The 21,783-nt window shown below is 37.4% G+C and overlaps 1 protein-coding gene across 1 annotated transcript in view; it reads right to left on the reverse strand.

The window, feature by feature from the left end:
• The window catches only part of LOC124880495 (glucosidase 2 subunit beta-like), a 234,250-nt gene that overhangs the window by 147,145 nt on the left and 65,322 nt on the right, over positions 1–21,783 (reverse strand). Inside the window, exon 9 of the mRNA XM_047385643.1 lies at positions 11,247–11,333. Within this exon, the coding sequence (XP_047241599.1) occupies positions 11,247–11,333 (87 nt within the window). The remainder of the gene's footprint in view (positions 1–11,246; positions 11,334–21,783) is intronic.

The raw sequence follows: 21,783 nt of genomic DNA on the forward strand, positions 1-21,783 counted from the left end.
TGGAGAAGCCCCAAAGAAGCGTACCACCCAAACTGTTGCATGCCCAGAGTGAAGCATGGGGGTGGATCAGTGATGGTTTGGGCTGCCATATCATGGCATTCCCTTGGCCCAATACTTGTGCTAGATGGGCCAAGGACTACCGAACCATTCTTGAGGACCATGTGCATCCAATGGTTCAAACATTGCATCCTGGAGGCGGTGCACCAATACACACAGCAAGACTGGTGAAAGATTGGTTTGATGAACATGAAAGTGAAGTTGAACATCTCCCATGGCCTGCACAGTCACCAGATCTAAATATTATTGAGCCACTTTGGGGTGTTTTGGAGGAGCGAGTCAGGAAACGTTTTCCTCCACCAGTATCACGTAGTGACCTGGCCACTATCCTGCAAGAAGAATGGCTTAAAATCCCTCTGACTACTGTGCAGGACTTGTATATGTAATTCCCAAGACGAATTGATGCTGTATTGGCCGCAAAAGGAGGCCCTACACCATACTAATAAATTATTGTGGTCTAAAACCAGGTGTTTCAGTTTCATTGTCCAACCCCTGTATATCCACTGGTGTGCCTCCATTTAGCTCAAATGTTGTGAATTAACTCATTATAAAATAGAAAAATCATCAACTGGGCTTTCACAAACTGTTTAAGTGATCTTAGTGTTAGTAAATATGTTAATTAAAAAAACTTTAAAATTCTCTAGAAAATGCTGGAATTAAGCAGATAGATCTTTGGTATTCCTTATTGACCTAAAATGGGAAAAGTTTAGTCTGATTCAATGTCACAGTCAGAAATAATGGTGATATGTCTTTTAAAATGTCCATGTGAATACCTGGTTTCAACTGTATCTGCAGTGAAAAAAACTGGCCCGAGTACTGAACCCTGCGGCATTATATAATTTACTCTGGTACATGAGGAAGTTTCACTATTAAATGAACGCGCTGCAATCTGTTAGACAAATATGATCTAAATCAGCTTAATGTGATTTCCTGGATCCCGGACGCACATCAAAGCCTCTGTAAAAGAATATTATATTTTACTGTATGACCTTTAAGGAAGAGCATTATATTAAAATTGGTGAAATAATATTATCACAGCACTACACTGCCTAAAGAAACCAACGTAAGTTTCAGCATGATCCTCAAAGTGGATAAATTCTTTCATTTAGTGCCTTAAATGCTGCAGTCTGTGGACCAAAAAACAGATTTCTACCCATATGTTGCCATTTTAACTAACAGCATCAGATGGATGGGCAGAAGTTCTGTGGTCACACTAAAATTTAAAGCAGCAGCTAAATGAACAGCAGCCAGACTAGACCAGGCTAAGAGATTGTGACAGAAGGGAAACAGGATGGTAAAAAAATAGAGTAGGACTGTCAGGAAGACAAACCAAATAGAAAGGCTGTCTCCAAGCAGACACTACAACGAGGGGGCCTGTCAGCCGTCATCGCGTGCCACCCTCCTCACTCGACTCTGTGAAACCGAGGCAATGTTCCCCATGAAATATTCACCAAAGTTGTTTTTGCTTAAAAAGGAGTGGTGGGAGGGTGTGGGTAGAAAATGTGCTGTGATAGTTATATGGAATGTCCCACAAATGCTGTGGATGTCAGGTTTGCTTAAGGCCTCGGTGATGGTGAGACAGAAACAAAAAGCAGGGGGTCCATTAAATGTTCATACAAATGCACTAAGAACAGTGCATCCGTCTCCAGTGCCAAAAGCTCCTCCGCGGTCCCAAAAAGATGTTGCTAATTCTAGTCCCCCCTCTGGAAAATTCAAAGCTTTTACTTGTAATGGCTCTTGCTTTTCTAAAACACAGCTGCTGATTTTTTTGTAGATGTCACCTTACATACATCTAGTAAACTAAGTGAGGCCAAGTGAGGTCTATAGAGTTTGAGATGGTTTTTTAATAACCGTGGGCAGCTGTCTTACGTGATTTTTACTTGTCGATAATCTTTCTCAGTGTAGAATGATGGACTTCAAATGTTTGGAAATCCCCTTACTGCCCTTTGCAGAGTGATGGGCAACAACATTTGCCAGTCTAAGTTTGTTACCGATGTCCTCCACCTTCACATTGTGTTAACAGACATCTGAAAACTGCCGAAACTGGCAACTGACTGACTCTTTCTCTCTGAAATCTAATGAAAGCAGCAAAAATTGGACTTACTTTTTATTTTTATTTTACTATTACAATTTGGCTTCATCTTTGTTTAATAAATATAGCCACTGTAGAATCTGTTCTGTTCTAAGCCTCTAGTGAAGAGAGCATGTCCTTACTAGGTCTATACTTGACGCATTGAACTAACATTTCACACACAAATAAATCACTCCTTCATGAATAGAAAGAAGAGAGTGCCAGAAAAGAAAAACAACAAACAAAAAAAGGCAACAGAAATTAGAGATTGTATGCAGTGTTTGAAGATTTTCCAGCTTATTTTTTGTTAAGAGTTCGAAATTGTATCTAGGTACAGTTTTAGATCCTTTTAGATCCTCAGCGGTTTCTGCTTCATTGTTTTACTTTCATGAATCTAATCCAGCATAACGCCCCCTGTGTTTTCGGAGAATACTGCAGCAACGTCAGCGCCTAAAGCTCTTGCTGAGGCTTGCGCCCCCTCAGGGGAGTACTGGGCGACACCCCGAAGCATGACTATAACTGAGCCTTTACCATGCATGTATGCTCTTAATTAGAACCATTCCAAAACCCTATGCATTTTCAATTCAAAATTTTCCAATATGTCAATCTTTGTGGCTGGTAACAAAACACAGAAATCCCAAAAAACTAAATAAATTTAAGATGATGAAACAGAGTAAAACAGAACTTCCATGAATAAGAGGTTTGATTGAGCAGCACAAAGCCCTATATCTCTCAATTGTTCTTAGTTATAACTGAGGTCACCCAAAACCAAACATCTCTCGGATGCATCAGGAGAGGGTCAGCTTTACTCATATGATAAAAAGAGAAATAATTAGCTCCTAATTAAGATATGTGACAATCATTTATTTTCCTTCATATGGACAGCTCTGTCTCAACCTGTCTCTTCCATTGGCAGGATGTGCATTGTGTATGGAATCAGAGTCTGGTAAGAAAACATGCCATTAGCTGCTGTAGCTACCCTGTCAGGTTTCAACCTAACACAATAACACTCAGTCCCTTTGTATCAGCATGAAAAGGTCAGATCCATCACTGGGCTTGAAACATGCTCTTTTCCTGATCCACAGTTTTGATTTTTGTCATCCTGAGGAAATAAAAGTTGGGCCCCGCTCACAGCTGAACAGGGAATGTGGCTGAAGGATGTCGGCTGCAGCTGAGAGGCTTGAGTACTGACTGAACAAATAGAACAAAATGTATGAAAATGCCTCATTGTGAGTTTGCAACCTCTTGATAAACAAGTGTCTCTCTGATGATGAGTGTCACTAGAAGTTTTCAATAACAAGGTACTCATGGGGTCATTTGTAGTTGTTTTGCATTCAAAGTTGACTATTGACTTTCTCAAGTCAGATTAAAGAATTGTTATAATCAAGTATAATTTTTTATACACTCACTGGATACCTTATTTGGTACATCTTGCGAGTACCAGGTTAGAACCCCTTTTCCCTTCAGAACTGCTATAATTTGTCAGAAAATGTAATGTCAGAAACATTCCTAGGAGAGTTTGGTCCTTATTAATATGATACCATCATTCAGCAGATTTGTTGCCTGCATTTACAGGGGTTGGACAATGAAACTGAAACACCTGGTTTTAGACCACAATAATTTATTAGTACGGTGTAGGGCCTCCTTTTGTGGCCAATACAGCATCAATTCGTCTTGGGAATGACATATACAAGTCCTGCACCGTGGTCAGAGGGACTAAAAATATGAATGTTTATACCCCATTATAAAGCCATCAGCATTGCTGGTCACGTTGGTTAATCATGACAGCCCTTAATCGTTTTAAAGCCTACTATATAAATACCTCTAAAATTCCTATTGTACTATAATTTTGAGTAGATAAATAATTCGGCTGGAGTTAGTCAGCATTATATCATCTTATGTTAAAAAATGCAAGGGGTGTCCACTGTTCTCTTGGAGATTAGACTAGTACAACACAACACTTGTATGAACACATACAGGGGTTGGACAATGAAACTGAAACACCTGGTTTTAGACCACAATAATTTATTAGTATGGTGTAGGGCCTCCTTTTGCGGCCAATACAGCGTCAATTCGTCTTGGGAATGACATATACAAGTCCTGCACAGTGGTCAGAGGGATTTTAAGCCATTCGTCTTGCAGGATAGTGGCCAGGTCACTACGTGATACTGGTGGAGGAAAACGTTTCCTGACTCGTTCCTCCAAATCACCCCAAAGTGGCTCAATAATATTTAGATCTGGTGACTGTGCAGGCCATGGGAGATGTTCAACTTCACTTTCATGTTCATCAAACCAATCTTTCACCAGTCTTGCTGTGTGTATTGGTGCATTGTCATCCTGATACACGACACTGCCTTCAGGATACAATGTTTGAACCATTGGATGCACATGGTCCTCAAGAATGGTTCGGTAGTCCTTGGCAGTGACCCGGCCATCTAGCACAAGTATTGGGCCAAGGGAATGCCATGACATGGCAGCCCAAACCATCACTGATCCACTCCCATGCTTCACTCTGGGCATGCAACAGTCTGGGTGGTACGCTTCTTTGGGGCTTCTCCACACCGTAACTCTCTCGGATGTGGGGAAAACAGTAAAGGTGGACTCATCAGAGAACAATACATGTTTCACATTGTCCACAGCCCAAGAATTGCGCTCCTTGCACCACTGAAACTGACGTTTGGCATTTGCATGAGTGACCAAAGGTTTGGCTATAGCTGACATTACCCTGGATACCATGGCTCTTGATACATCACAAAGACTTGATGCGCCAGCAAGACGTGAACCAACAATTTGTCCTCTTTTGAACTCTGGTATGTCACCCATAATGTTGTGTGCATTTCAATATTTTGAGCAAAACTGTGCTCTTACCCTGCTAATTGAACCTTCACAAACTGCTCTTACTGGTGCAATGTGCAATCAATGAAGACTGGCTACCAGGCTGGTCCAATTTAGCCATGAAACCTCCCACACTAAAAAGACAGGTGTTTCAGTTTAATTGCCCCACTCCTGTACATGATGCAAATCCTTAGTTCGCCCACTTTCCAAAGGTCCTCTATTGGATTAGGATCTGGTAACTGTAGATGCCATTGGAGCACAGTGAACTCATTACCACGCAATAGAAACCATTTTAGAATTATTTGAGCTATGTGATATCGTCCATTATCCTACTGAAATTACTCTTTAGAAGAGAGGGACCGCTGGTCAGAAGGGGATGGACGTGGTTGGCAACAAAACCCAGGCTTTGGAATTTAAATGATTGGCTGGTACTAAGGGACACAAAGTGGGCCAAGAAAGTATCCCACACCATGACACCACCGCCCTCAGCCCAGACCAAATATGCAAAGCAGAATTCATGTTCTTTTTGCCAAATTCTGATCCCAGCTGACAAAGCTGAAATCAAGACTCATCTGAATAGGCAACTTTTTCCATTCTGTTAATGAAGCCTGTGTGGATTTTAGTTTCCTGTTCTTGACAGGAAACTGACAGCAGTGGCACCGGCTGTGATCTTCTGCAGCTGTTACCCATCTGCTTCAAGAAAATGGTATTCTGCATAACTTGTTTGTAATGAGTCGTTATTTGAGCTACTGTTGCCATTCTATTATTTCAAACCAATCAACCTATTCCCCACTGACATCAACAAAACTGCCACTCCCAGGATATTTTCTGTTTTTCGGACTTATCTCTGTAAACAACAGAGATGGCTGTGCATGACAATCCCAGTAGATCAACAGTTTCTGAAATACTTGGACCAGCACGTCTAGCACCGGCATCAATGTCAGATTATAAGCCACTTAAATCCCCTTAATTCTTCACGCTGAAGCTCATTTTAAACTTCACCAACTCGTCTTAGCCACGTCTAGAAGCTTAAGCGCAGTGTGTTGCTGCCACGTGATTGGGTGATTTGCTATGTGTACCTAAAAAGGTAGATGGTAAGTTTAAATTAACATAATTACGGCTGAGGGCCAGGGAAATGAGCCAAGCTTACTGTTGCTTGTAAAATAAGTGTGCTGTCTTTGTAGTCTGAAAAAATTAATATACTTAAACCTTAAAGCATTTATATGCTCCACAACCATGCCCTTAAAACAATGTTTTAATCTTGATTACAGTCTTTGTCTGGCATTAAGAATATTTGTGTGTGTTGCCTAAAGTTCATATAAAATTGTGTTAATTGTCATGGTTTAATGAGTAAAACTTGCAAAAACAATGCATTGCATATTCAGTTCTCTTTTTCTGCCTTGTCTCAAACATTGCCTCTTTTGTCTCGTTTCAGTATTTTTGATTTTTTGCTTTTTCACCAGCAGCTTTTCGTGTGTTGAATGTGGCCCATTTCCCATTTCTCTTAGTCAGTCTTCAGAATGGGAAAGACAAGAGAGCATGACTGTCAAGAAAGGAAGATGTGTGTTGATATTCATAAGTCAGGAGATGACTGCAAGGAAATAATTACTCCCCTAAGCTTGCCAATATCTAAAGTCAGAGTAAAAATTTAACAGCTTACAAGATCTACAATTGTGACACAAGGCTGGATAAGGACAAAAGGTTATATTCCCACCACGCAGTGAGGAGGATGCGAAGAAACATAAATAAATCTCCATAAATCTCCAAACATACTGTTAGAGAACAGTGGTGATTTTTTTACAGTCTGAGATTATACTACTGCAGTACAAGAAGAATGTATTTTAAAGCTCTTATGTGTTTTTGGATAGGCTGCAAATAAATGCGGAGGGCACTGTGCGCATTCAAATGTATGATTTAGAAGATTTACATTTAATTCTATATAGTTTTGAATTTATTTTTTATGCTAGCTTTTGTTTCAGGATTGCATTTATTCAGGTATGATAGTTATTAAAGATCTCCCCCAGCACTGCACATCAAAACTCAACCCATAATCAGAGCAGATGTTCAGTAAATGCTGAAAACCTGCACTGCTGGGTGAGAGGACAGCCAGGTCATCAGCATACATGAAGTGATTGACCAAAGTATCACCAATCATACATCCAGTTTTACAGAGGTTCATTTCTTGTGACAGGTCATCCATATACAAGTTAAACAAGGCAGGCGAAAGAAGTCCACCCTGACGCACACCATTACTCACACCAAAGGAAGCAGAGATGTCATTGCCCCATTTTACATGCATTTTCTGATTTAGAGTACCAGTAAACTAAAATTCGTGAAATAATATCTGGAACACTTCTCTGTTTTAATTTGTCAAATAACTTGTGGTTGACACGATCAAAGGCCTTAGAGGTATCAGTCCAGATCTAAACCCAATTGGGAATCTCTGGCAAGATCTGAAAACTGTGGTTCACAAACTTCACAAATTTTAGTCACTAGATGTGCAAAGCTGGTAGAGACATACCCTAAAAGACTTACAGGTGTAATTGCAGCAAAAGGTGGTTCCACAAAGAATTGACTCAGGGGGCTGCGTACGTTTGCACAATGACCTTTTGAGTTTTTTGTTTGTAAAAAAAAAAAGAAATCATGTATAATTTTCATTCCACTTCACAATTGTATGCCATTAGCTGTCACAATTGACAAAAAGTGGAACAGTTCAAGGGGTATAAATACTTGTAAAAGCCACTGTAACTAAACTTATAATAAAAAAATGAGAATCCTCCTACAGGCAACTAATAATGTTAAGTTGGTAATTGTTCACCTTTTTTTAGGCCCACGTCTCGTCCCAATTACTTGGTACCTGTCCATGGTAAATGCATTAAAACTCAAAATATTTATTTGTTCACTTTATACATGCATTAACTAACTTGCAACCTTGTGGAGATCAGTAAGAATTAGGTAAAGGTTAAAGGGTTTGATGCATAAATGGGGATAATCGTGTAATTCCTTCCCTTCTTAAAACTCCCATCTCTATCAAGAAGCCTGCAGCACATTTTAATTGTCAATGTTTGCTTGTGCTTATAACAGCACAAGACAAGTTTGTGTGAGTTTTGATTTTTAAAACAGAAAAATTGGAATCGTCAGGTTTGGAAATCGGTATCAGAATCAGTAAAATACGATGAGCCCAAATTCTTCATCCTCCTGACGGATTTAGGTTTAATTTACCGTTTTAATTTTAACAACATGTCGCTGCAGACTGCAAGACATGTAAAGATGTGTAACATTTTTAAGAAGTGCATAATTTTGCATGCAATCTTTAATCAAATGTAAATTTAAACAGACAGATTTTTGTTTTATTATTGTTTGAGAGTTGCTTGTTTCATTTCCTATCACAAACAAATGTCTTGGCTGAATTAATATAATTTTAAATCTAAATTTGCCAGGGCTATTTATATTTAGGTTTTAACTACAGTAAAGGCAGCCTGACTTGAAGTTTTAATTAAAAAAGGTCAATTTTATCGACTCTGATATGAAGAAGAAAATTCAAACCCCTGGCTGAATACAACATTTTCAAACCCATGGAGTCCAAAACAAAACGACACTGTTGTGTTTCTTCTGTTTATTTAAAAGGCAAATATAATCTGTGGAGCACATAAATGATTTTCTTTTATTACACACTCCCTAGGCCGAATGTTAGAACTCCTAACATTAGCTATAAAAATAAAATCATTTCATTTCTGCTCCACGTTTTTTAATAGTGTTGTTATTAAAAGATGGGGTGCCGGAGTTTGCCGTATGATTCATATACTGTGAAGCAGCACAGAGATAAGCCCGACACATGGTGAAATCTAATCTGATCCCCAATGGGTTTTTTTCTGCTTTTTTTGTCTATGGAAATGACTAGCTCCTTATCGTCAGAGTCGGTTATTTGTGCAGATTCTCGCTGTGGCTTAGTGATGGGACTCAATCACTGCTGCCCAGCGATAGGCCTCACTTTTGCCTTGTTCCCGTCTCATCTTTTTATCTAAAGGAGCGGAAATGAAAGGATGGTATCTCTGTGCGGGAGATGGAGAGAAACGTGCGTTTTCTTTCAGGCTTTGGCTGTTGGATATATATATATAAAAAAAAACATGGTTTATAGTTTTGTGTTCAGCAAGAAATGTAGTGGTGCTTTAGGAAGTGAGAGCAGATAAAACAAAGGAGAGCAAAAGGAGGTAATTCGTGTTGTGACAACCAGAGGAGTAATCAAGCTTTTCAACATTTAATGCAAACAGGGAGCGGTTTGAAGAACTGTGTTGTACAAACCTTAGACACTTTTTTCTGACTCATTGCTGTCAGCGGATTCTCTGTAGGTGAATCACACTTTTTATATGTATGCTATGAACAATTACACCATTTCCCACACTGTTTTCATTACATTTTTAAAGAACTTCAAGTCAACACATTTGATCTGTGTCTAAAATGACTCATGCATTCATAAAGATACACTGAAATATTAAAGTTACATAAACTGTAGGAGCAGTTATGGAGCTCATCTAGAATAATACAAGAGAAACAATGCCACAGCCATTAAACTTCACCAATATCTGGATTGATGTTCTATGTTTCATATTAAGGCCGAATAAATGAGTCTTATTTTATTTACTGAAAATATTTTTTTCAGTAAATAATTAGGGATGACTATAAGCAGAGCTGCCACTGAATCATTTAACAGTTTTTTATAATGATTTGTCTAAATGATTTCATTTTAATTGTATTGAAAGTTTGCTATTTTAATTCTTTTTTTAACATTAAGTTTTTAATTTTTACACCCCAAAAAACAAAATGTAGCCTTATATTCAGACTTCAGTATGAACTGTATGAGTAAGAGCAACCCCAAAAGAAAAACAATCTAAAACCATAAAATTGAAATATAACTAGAAGTGACTTGTAATTCAGTATTATTGAGTTTGAACAAGATTTAAACCAGACATTTAGATATTAGTTCTATGTACACATGCTGTGATTGAAATGGGATGAAGTAAAATTGATTTGGACTTCTGCAGAAATCCTGCACTTTAAAACACACAAGGAAAGGCAGACAGATATTTAAATGAGTGGGGATAAAACGAGAAAACATTGCACACAGAAAGCCTCAGAGAGCATTCGGTTGCCTAAAAAAAGTTTTTTTTTTTTCTTCTGGCTAATCAAAAACTCCTGGGTGTTGACTCTGGAAAAAGTCTGCATCTTTCAAGAAGACCATATGTTTTATGGATGTCAATGCTCCAAAGCATGCATTGAAGTACCCTAGTGCATGGCTAGCCATTAAAGGCCTCAAAGATGAAATAATAAGTTTAATTTTCTTACATTTTCAAATTTGAAGTTTATTAACATTTTGGATAGACTGAGATCACTGTAGCTTTTCCAATAATAAAATGAATCCTCAAAAATTCAGCTTTTATAATAGTTGTTTACACAATGTAGAAATGACCACTTAAAATACGTACGATACTTTTGCGGTGCTGTGAAAAGGTGTCCAGTTAAGTTTTTTTTTTTTTAAAACATGGTTATATTTGTAATGGTAGGACAGAAACTGATGTTCCTGCCAGGCCTGGTGTCTAGAATTACTGGTTCCTATGGATATTCAAGGACCCCAAAATGCCATCTATCCTACAGAACCCAGATGTGAGCTTTGGAGGTCGATTCTACCTCCCTTACCATCTTCCTCTCTCTGCATAGTGTCAACAGTTCCAGTTGTTTTAAACTTATTTACCGCTCTCACTGTAGATGAGAGAAAGGTGTTTCTTGTAACCATTTCTTGACTTGCAAAGCTAAAGTTAGATATGAGTTACTGGTAGTGAATGTACTCTAGTTTGTTTTTTTTCCATTGTGAAGACCAGCTATGAGAAATAGACATGTGTGTCACATCATACGCACTCCCCTGGAAAATAGGAAAGTTCTGAGTCTGGTCGGCTTAAAAGAAGAAAAATAAGGAACAATGAAGAAAAAAAGGGTTTCATGACATTCATTTTAAAGCAATAAGTTCCTTTAAAGTTAAATAAAGTTTTTTTTACATTTTTTCTTCAGATCCTGATACTTCAATACACAAGAAAGTTTCTTATTGTAAATGTGGTTTAGCAATATTCAATAAATAAATAAACATAGGGGTCACAGAATGGGATGTTATTTTTAAAACAAAACTATTCAATAGGATTATAAAAGAGCTGCATTATCAAACAAAGATCCAAATAAAAAAAATGTAATTAGAAAAATAATGAAAGGCTGAGATAAAGGTGTGTGATCTTACCTTGTAGCCATCGCCTCTAATCAGGACGTCCCAGAGTGTGTTTTGAAACTTGGTCAGATCCATTTGATGGCCTCCACCCAGCAAAGTCTGGTTGCAAGAGTAGACATTTGTAAAAAAAAAAAAAAAACTTTTAGATCACCCACATACAACCAGCCAGGATGGTTTTAATCTCACCTACTGCAGTAACATACAGTCAGTGAATGGATTGGGTATTTATTCAGTGCCTAACAAAACTATGCATTCCTCTTGAAATTTGTTTTTTTATTTCTCCCTTTAGAAACACAAATTTCAATGCATTTTATTGGGATTTTATGGGATAGATCAAATCAAAGTGATGGATAACTGTGTAGAAGCAGTAAGATATATGGCTTTTATTTTTTTACAAATAAAAGGTCTGAGCAGTCTGCCGTGCATTCAGCACCTGAATCAATACTTGGCAGAACCACCTTGTATCAGCGAACAGAAATTTCTTACAAGGGTCCTACATATTTTTCGCAAAATATTAGCCCTGAAATTGCCTGTAGGAAATAATCAAGTCTAATTATCTGCAGATTCCACAAATCATTAAACAACACAATGCTGAAACTGCATTAAAATTGCAGTGGGGTTTAGGGCCATTTAACAGATTTTCAATATCACTTCTGTTTAATGGTTGTCACTCATGGAAATAAAGAAATATATTCCAAAAACCAGCGGCTTTGTTTGCTATTTCAAGCAGATGAGTGAAAATGCCACAGGTCCAGTTGAAATGTAAAGAGTGTGCATCTATTTAATAAGTAAACAAAATGAGTAGAACGATCTGATCAAGTTGTGGCATATGGTAACGTCGTGTTTAATGCACAATTCTCCATTCTCAGTTTTATTGTTTCCATACTTATACAGACCTGGAAAATGATAAATTCCATATTATTCAAGACAGCATAGGAAAACTGTTTACCTTAAGTAGAATTAAGGATGGACTTGGACTGGGCCATTCTAACACACAACTGTGCTTTGATCTAAACCATTCAATTGTAGCTCCTGCTGAATGTTCTTTGACCAGAGGCTTATGTAATTGGATGTGTTGTGCAGAGCACCTAGACAGGTATGTGTTTAAAAAAGTGCAATACATAACCAATAATAAACTGCACAAAATTAATATTCAGCTCAGTTCAAATCATATCTGCTCAATCCCTCAAAGGTGTTCTTCAAAACAAATGAACTTTTACAGCCACAAGGATGAACCTGAAGCTTATGGAAAGCATACTATCCATCAAGGAGAGTGTTGCTGTTATGCAGAAAAAGAAAAAGTCAGCCTGCTTTAATTCACCAGAGGACATGCATATTATTCTTCCCATCTTGACACAAACAGGCTCCCGCAGGGGGAAAAGGACTGACAAGCAAATTAATCTGCAGTCTTTTGCCAGCTGACATAGAAAGTCAGACAGGCAGTGTGTATCAGTAGATATCCATCAGTGTCAGGACCATTGCAAGGCCATAAATAAGAGAACAAAACTGTAGGAACATGTAACGCTGCTGCACACTGAGGGGAAAAGGATGGCAGCAGTCGGGTGGAAGCTGGAACAGCTTTCAGTGTTTATTCATTGGAAACAGTGACACCTGGAAGCCATTCTGGGAGTTATACATCACAGCAGGCACTGGCCTTTAGATACCATGCACAATTAGGCTAAGCTAATAAACACAACTGTGTATTTGGACATGTAGACTTGAAGGCAAGTCCAATGAATCATCACAAACCTAAATGACATCCAGTTCCTCTGTTCCTCTCAGTCAAAGACAAACTGAACTTGGATGCAAAAGAAAGAAAACTGAGCTGAACATGAGTCTCGCTCAAAGCTAATGTTCATTTTTGTTTTGGGGGACTCAGTCTTGAATTCTTGGAAGCGGTCCATTTCTTCCTTCCAACTCAATCTTCTACTGAGCGTAAAAAGGACAGTTAGGTTCCACTTGCTCACAGCATGTTTGTCTGCATCACAGATGTTCACAAGTCAAATTTAAGATAACAATGATGTTAAACCATGCCCCAATCAGGTACCAACTATTTCAGCCACAACTGCCCGGAAAACTATTCGAGATTTAAGGACAAAAATCCACGAATAACCTTAGTCAATGTACAGGACAAAATGGCTCTGACTCTTTTCTGTATATATTAGACATTTAATGGAAATAAGAGTCTGGACAAAGGGACACAGAGAGAAATGGAGAGCTAGAGAGGCCCTATGCAAACATCGATGTCAGAGACATTGCTGGACTGAAGCCCCGGTGTATTTATTTGAAAGGAACCAGATCTCATGAAGGAAGACATTTAAAATTGAAAGTCTATTAAAAAGATGCATCCTTGCCATTATAATCCCATGCGTTTACTTAAAACAAGCTCATTTTTTCTACTGTACCGCATACGATCACTGCCTGTTTTCAATGTCTTAGCTTTTTAGGCACACAGATAAGAAACAAAATTATAAAATATGAGGCAGAAACACTGCTGAGTCTGGTGGAGGAGACATACTCCTCTTGCTGCTGCACCAACACCAGTTATCATCAGAGCTGAGCAGCTTCTTCCATAGATTCAGGCTGGAGGAATCGTATCCAGCTATTCTCAATGAGGGGGATTCAAACTGTTTTAGGAAATAGAGAAAAGTTTCTTCTATTGAGCATAAGTGAAACATGCAAATGTAAAACAGTCAAACAATATAAAATGCCAAAAGAAAAATGCAAAAAAGAAGAAATGTGTAAACTTTAAACATCTTGACAATTTTCTTCTTCTTCTTCTGAGGAGTCAGACTTTATTACAATGTTTCTAGATGAGGACAATATGTTTCTCTGCTTTTTGGCTTTTTCACCTATTTTTGGTGCAAACAGAGCAGAAAATAAATTTTTTGTAAAACATGTTAGTGTGGAGAGGGAATTAACATGAAAATAACTCATGTATAACTATTACATATCTGCTTTGTTCAAGCACTTTTTTAGTTGAATATTTTAACGACTGCTTTTTATAAGATTTTGGAGATTAAAGGCTAAGGGTAGGCATAGGGGTAACAGCAGGAATGGGTTTTCAACCATACAAAAAGATTTTGTAAACCATTAGTTCTTAGTGCATATTTTTATTCCTGTCAAATTAACAAGCTGATCCCAGTTGTAAAAGAAAATCTCTTGACACAAGCTGGATTTGTTAGTCTGCGGTCAAACAGATGCAGTGGCCGCGAATCTATTGCTCTTACCAATGATGACCTACAACAAATTTTAAGTAGACAGGCATATGATTTTTGTTCTCCTAATGCCCAGCCATTAGCGCTTCCAGGGGCAATCTCCTCTGCCTCATCCTCCTCTGCCTCTTTACAGTGTCTAATTCTAATAATAAGAGCTCTAACACCCGTAACTTGCTGTCCGAATATTTTTGGACTAATATCTCTCTGGGACCTGTCTCACGAGATTCCTCAGCAGCAACAAATCGCACCGTCTAACATTCTCCAATATACAGTCGGACAAGAATTCATATCAAGACTGCACAGACTGTGCAGGGCTTAGCACACAGCCCATCTACAATGTTCCTTCAAAAGAAACGGTTCTACCAGACCATCTTTATCTCAGACGTTTCCATCTCAGAAGCTGACAGGAAAATCACTACTTTGGGAGCTTTTAATCCTGGTTACTTGCAATAAGTCATAATGCAAAGAATAACTTCTATTCCCTGTAATTGAAACCAGTTTAAAACAAACCAGCAGCTTCTGAAAAGTGCACTGAATAATCGGTCTGAAATTCATTTTATATTAAAAAAAAACTTCTTAAAACTCCTTATTGAGTTGATATACATGTCCTCAATATTGAGTGAAATTACCTTTTAAACTGTTTGAATTGGATCAAATGTTTTGGGTATTCTTTTACAAACTTCTTACAAAACTTAGAGGGAATTAAGCCCATTTCTCTTCACAGAACTGGTGTCATCAAACCACATATGTCTCCAAAAATAAAGGACTTTTCTGGCTTTTTATGTTCCTTTCTTAGTAAACCAGCAGATAACATTTGTAATAGTCTACCATTTAATATTTCTACATGGCTTGCACATAGTTTGCTTCAGCAATAACTAAATAAAATACAATTAATATGATTAAATCAGGAGATAAAAAAAATAGGAATACATTTCACAGCCTAAAACAAATTCTTTTGGTTTATAAACTGTATCTTTACTGCAGTTTGAATAGATGTAGCTCAATGTGTGAAAACAGTTCTGAGGAATGAGCTTGACACTTTATATAGTGTCAAACTAACACTGAAGCAGATAAAACAGAATGCAAAGGTACTGCCGTGCAAGAGACGAAAGATAGAATCACATGCTTACATACTGAGAGATATGTTATAAGATAGATCCAGCTAGTTCCAGAAGCACAGCTGCATAAATACCACTTATATCTACCTGGTATGAGAATATTGGGTTTTCAGCCTGTTATGAAATGTATCGCCTTGAAAAAATGTGGAAACAGAACAAACAAAGAGATGAGACATCTATTACCATGAGCCCACACAAGTGAAAATATTATGTCTCCCACACAGTATTGGTGTAAGAGCACAGACTGCAGAGACGAAGCACACTAATTCCCCTGTCTCAGGAATTAAAGCCAGTCTGAAAGTCCCTTATGCTGTGTTCTTTTTAATCACCGAACTGGGTTCACACAGTGTGTTTTTTTGGCCATGGTTGAAATCTTTTGTTGTGAGAGAATCGGAAGAAATAAGTGCTCTACACTCAGGGGTCTGTGGTTGCTTAGCGTGAAAGGTTCACCAACAGCCAATTTAGCGCTCTCACAACTGAAGGTAAACGAAGGCTCATTTTAAGCAGAAGCAGAGGATTTCTGGAAAAATTAGGCACTGTGACTGCTGCTGTGCTGACTGTGTCTTTTAATATCCCTCTATCATTGACGCCCATCTCCTTTTCCTCCTCCCTCTCTTTTAGTCTGAAATGATCGTCAACGTCAGCACTTGCTTTCAGTTCAGTCCTGAAAGGATATCTGTGTTGGATGTTTGTGACACCATGGCAAGTAACTGAACAGTCCACGATCTAAATATTAAATATTACACTGCACAGTGTGACACGAGTTACGGGAATTTTAGAGTATTTGATATTTATGAATTCTTTACACCTACTACATCACTTAATCTCATGCTACGCAATGCAGATTCTCTGTCTGCACTAATAAAGATTCAAAGCTTCACCCTAACCCTATAGGCCATGGTTCAGAGTGCTTTAGATATACAAATGACATAAAAACTTAAAATTAAATATTTAAAAAATGGTGTTAACCTATGAAAAAAGTGCCAAATGATACATCTGAAAAGTGTGTTGTAAGAAAAATAGTTACAGCAGAGCCCAAAGAGGCCTGTCTTGACATGCAATGGTAGGTCATTCCACAATTTATGAGCAGTTAAAGTAAAAGTTACAGCATGGTTTTGAAGTTCAAGGTTGTTTTAGGCATGTTTAGGAGCCACTGGTTGGTGGCCCTAAGGGTACTGGTGGAGTCATGTAGCAGCTTTTAGGCTGTGGCAACACATATAGGAATTGTTAAAAATGATCCTAAAATGTACAGACAGCCAGGGGAATTAAGTTAAAATGGGGGTAATGTGCTTAGACTTTTGTGCCAGCGTTTTGCATCATATGCAGGTGCCTAATGGATGCCTCACAAAACCCATAATAAAGCCGTTACAGTAATCCAGCCTAGATGTCACAAAGGTGTGGATTACTGTTGCAAATAGCTGCCTTGACATTATTAACTTTATTTTAGCCAACTGCCTCAAATAAACAAAAAGATAGACATAGCATCAGCCCTATCTGGTTTTCAAGTCAAGATCTTTATCCATTTTAACTTCCAGATTAGTGATTAGTCATTAGTGATCTGACACAGTGACAGTGATCTATGGTGGAGGCTTGAAAACTTTGAAAGCCATCCATGCCTGTATGTCATCAAGATATTTAGACATTATTCTACAGAATAACCTTTTGCTTTTGTAAGAGGGACACAAATATGAGAGTTGTTTGCATAACGAAGCTTACAGTGGTTAACATGGGACAGGGACAATGTTTGATTGTGCATAGAATGTTGAGCTTTCATCCCAAGATGGTCAGGCAATCATTAAGTACAGAAAAAGAAAAAAAGAAAAGCAATGATGGTTAAGTACCCTTAATTTCTTCACATTCAAATCCATGGAAAAAGCATTTGCCAAAAAAGACGGTAAGAGAGAACCAGTTTGTTGTTACAATTTCTGAATCGCACATTATATGCCACCCTTAAAATGAGCCAAAAAATGAAATAAACTGTCCTTAATTAAATGCTTAATTAAACTTAAATCTTCAACAAACATATTTGAAATGATTGTATGGACATAAGCCTAAATCCCTAATTCAACAAAAAACATTTTCTTTTGAATACCTATTTGGACTTAGTATTTTAGTCATTTATCCTACTAAGTTTACAAAGATTTATATAAAGACTTAATAATACAGCAAATGATCAGGATTACTGAATAATACTTAAAAGTAACAAGACAATATGCTCTGGTCTGAAGAAGGAACTATGCCTAAATCTGTTCTGACCCACACTTATGTCATGAGATAGGGATCATAACTGATAGAATGAGATCTTGGACACAAGACATGCTGAAATAAGCTTCCTTTGCAGGGTTACTGGGCTCAGGCTTAGAGATAAGGTGAGGAGCCCCATCATCTCAAGGGTGCTCTAAGCAGAGCTGCTGGTTTTCTGCATCAAAAGGAGTTAGCTGAAAGCCTCCTTTTGGAGGGTTTTGGGGCATGTTCTACCATGAGGAGTGCAAAAAATATTTTTAGAGAATATTTCTTGAAGTAATAAAAAAATACATTAAATCTTTTCTATAAAGTCTTATGGTAAAAAGAAAATATGGTAGAGTGCAAGTATTTCTATAAAATTCACAGGGAAGTGTTTTAATAAACCAGGACTTTAAAAAAAGGTCTTCGTTATTGAGAAAACTGAAATATCCATAAACTTTATTTTGTCAAAGTTGACCAATTAGCAACGACTGTTTTTGTTTTATGCCAAGTACATTTTTCACAGAATAGAAACCCATCTTAACCACGTAATTCTCAGTGTAAGGTTTCTCCAGATAACCCCAGCTTCATACTTTCTGACTTCCTTATCAAATGAAAAAAATAATAATTCATGAGATGGTATTTACACTGGGCTTCAGTCTGGTTATGGAGTGGTGAGCTTGCCTTGAATAATCTTTATAATGTACCTTAAGAAATTTTGATAAAGTATAATCCAATGGAAACCAGACAGATAGAGCACAAACAAACAAATCAAGAGCCCAACCATCACCTAAGACATAGTCATATAAAGTAAGATCTATATGGTTTTATATATTCTGTCCATTTAGACCAGGTCAAGTAAAATTTACCCATTTGCAGCCTGAGTGAAAAGGAAAGCTTTTCCATTATGTATATGTCATATATTATGTCAATCCAGTCATCAATAGTGGGAGGTTCTGACTTTAACCACTTTCTGGTTATTGTTTTTTTTACTGCCGACTAACAGGATAAATAGCAATTTTCTATCATGGGTCATTCCAATTTTCAAAAAACAAATCTCCCAAATAGACAGAATTCCATAAAAAGGGAATATTTGATCGAAATATATTATCAATATGTGTATGAATCTCAGACCAGTAATGTTGAATAATTCAGCAACTCCAAAAAATGTGATAATGGTTGGCTTTAGCGGATCCACAGCGTCTTCAACATGCATCTCCACAGTCTCGATATCGTGTTTGTACTGGGGTCACAAAAAATCTTACTATATTTTTCCACCTGAACTCTCGCCAAACAATTGACCCAGTCGACATTCATTGTATTTGGCATATTTTTTCCCAGTTTTCCAGGGGTATCTTTCCATTTACCTCTTTTTCCCACTTCTTCTTAATGTATTCTGTGTTTTCTTGTTTAGCTTGGTGAATGCCATTATAAAGCCTTGTTATTATTTTTGAGCATGGTTTGCCCTCAAACATTGACTGAAATATTTTCAATAATCCAAAATCACTGTTGTCGTAAGCCTCATTTAAATTCTGATTTATAGTAGTTTCTAAATTGGAAATATCTATAGTCTTCTATTTTCAGATTATATTTCTTTCTCAGAACTTTGAAGGTCTGGAATGTCCCTTTATGAATAAATGTAGAATAAGTGATCAACCCCTTTCAGACCAGTTTCTTACAATCCTTTCTTTAAGACACAGAGCATTAGCTTCATTATATGTGGGTAAACTGCAGAATTACAACTGGAAGAGAAACAGGCCCGCAGAGCTTACGACGTACCCTTCTTTAACTTTTCAGAACACCGAGCCAAATAAAATGAGGCCAGACAAGTCTTCAAAACTAAAAAAGTCTAGATTTTTATGAGCAAAATCCTTATGTACAGTAATTATTACTGAAGTGTCCTTTGAATGAGCTAATGGTGATAAGCCACATTATCATCTTGCATCGTGCTGATTAGGCCACCTAAGGCAAAGTAATTATGTAAAGGCTAATCAAACTTAATGCTCTGAAAGCATTTTGGGCATTTTCACTTAATCTGGTGGAGAATAAGTGAGGTTGACAGTTTATTTCTGCAACTTTCTTTGCATATTAAAACTCCTGTTGGTGTGCTTAGGGCATACAAGATAAGTCGGCTGAAGTGTGATCATGTAAACTAAGACTTCAGAATGCTACATTTGCTATAAAAATTAAAACCCAACAAAGTAAAAAAAACCTAACTATGAACTGTTTTTAGTCTACTTAATTTGTATACCCAGAGGTCTAATACACATAAAATGCATCTTTCTGGACTGCTGTAGAAAGACAAAGGCTGGCATCCTGGCTTTCTACAGCCAACAAAAATATTCATGTTTACCAATATGTTGTCTTCAAAATCCTTCTATTTAACAATTGCAAACTGTTTTTTTTTAAACAAAGTAGACAAATAAGATACCAATTAGACAGAATTTACCTGCCTTAGATTAGTTGTTTGTCTGGGAATTATTGTTTGTATTTATTTCACTTTGTGGTGATAGAAATAGATAACATTTTTCAAAAAAGTGATAACCACACAACCTACTACATTTTTCTCTCTTTAAAGAGGAGTTTTGGTTGGCTAACTATCTGAGAAAACCAAAAATAAATGGTAGATTTGGAGACCAGGTATGGATCAGAATGAAATTCTCACAATATTGTGACTTTAGTAAGTAGAGACACAACAGTTTCATGCAATCAAGGTATTCACACAGAAAAAAAAAAAAAAAGAAATGTAACAAATATTCCTACTGCTGCTAAAAATAATGTATTGATTACTACGGTTATAACATTTATTTATTGTCATTTCGATTCTGCTAGCTAAATTTAAACAAAAGAATAAAACAAACTCTTGTTAAACTTAGTAGTTTTTATTCGTTTATTGAGCAAGTAACTTTTTTGCTGTTCTGTCCAAAGAATAACTGTAGAACAAAAATTTGCCCCCAGGACAGTAGGAAATATCCCTCTTTTGAATAATAGTTATGGTTTTAACAGAAGTGAGATGATTGCCATAATGTTCTGTATTTTGGTAAAGCATTTTTGGAAAATAATACTTTTTCTAATTTGCCAAATGTTGAAATGTGCCGAGTTTCTCAGCCAGAATGTCACGCTGACCAGGACAGACCGCATCAAGCCGAACTTGGAGATGTTACATTTGGACTCATGAGGTAAAATAATGAAGAACAGAACAATGGTGTATTAATGTGTATGCAGAACCTTGGCTGGATGTGCCACATGTCACATTCTAATATATGTCTTTACATCTGGTAACAGATACAAAATCATCCAACCCCTACAAGGATCTGAATTTGTCTGACTTTTCTCTAGAGATGGAGTTCAGTTGTTCTGTGTGTTTTTTGGGGTTTTTTTTGCATGAAAGGTTAAATGATTCTACTGGTGTGCTGTGTATTTTACTAAAGCATTTAATAAATCACAAATCACCATAACACAAATAAAACAAGCTGTAAGCTGGTTCATTAGCCCGGGTAGACAAGTTGTAGCCGGCAGCTTAACAGACCGAATGCTAGTAGTTTTGACTCAGCCATACCTTAAGAGTGATGCATGACACTTTCGACACTATGGCTATTACCTAAATTTAGTCCAATCAGCCGAAATGTCATTTCTAAGGCAAAAGTGTAGGAGTCTGCTTTGAGCCAGTTGACCGGCAGTGTTTTGCTACAAGTGGGGGAGGGGCAGTGCTGCATTACTGTATGCTAGATACAGCCGGAGAAAATTCCAAAAACTCCACCACTTTCCTGGCAACTCAGTAATAGCCCTTTCAACCACATGATACTGTTGTAGTTAAGACATCCTAACCTGAGACTGAGTGAAGACCAAGACCACATCATACCAAGACAAAGAGAAGACCAAGACTTTGAGAGAAGCAAGATCAAGTCCATGACCAAAAACATTTTAATAGCATAGTTATAATCATAATAAAGTACTTGTGACTGCCAATGTTTAAAGAAAATCTTCCTG

Source organism: Girardinichthys multiradiatus, chromosome 14 (genome assembly GCF_021462225.1).
Source record: "Girardinichthys multiradiatus isolate DD_20200921_A chromosome 14, DD_fGirMul_XY1, whole genome shotgun sequence".
NCBI lineage: Eukaryota > Metazoa > Chordata > Actinopteri > Cyprinodontiformes > Goodeidae > Girardinichthys > Girardinichthys multiradiatus.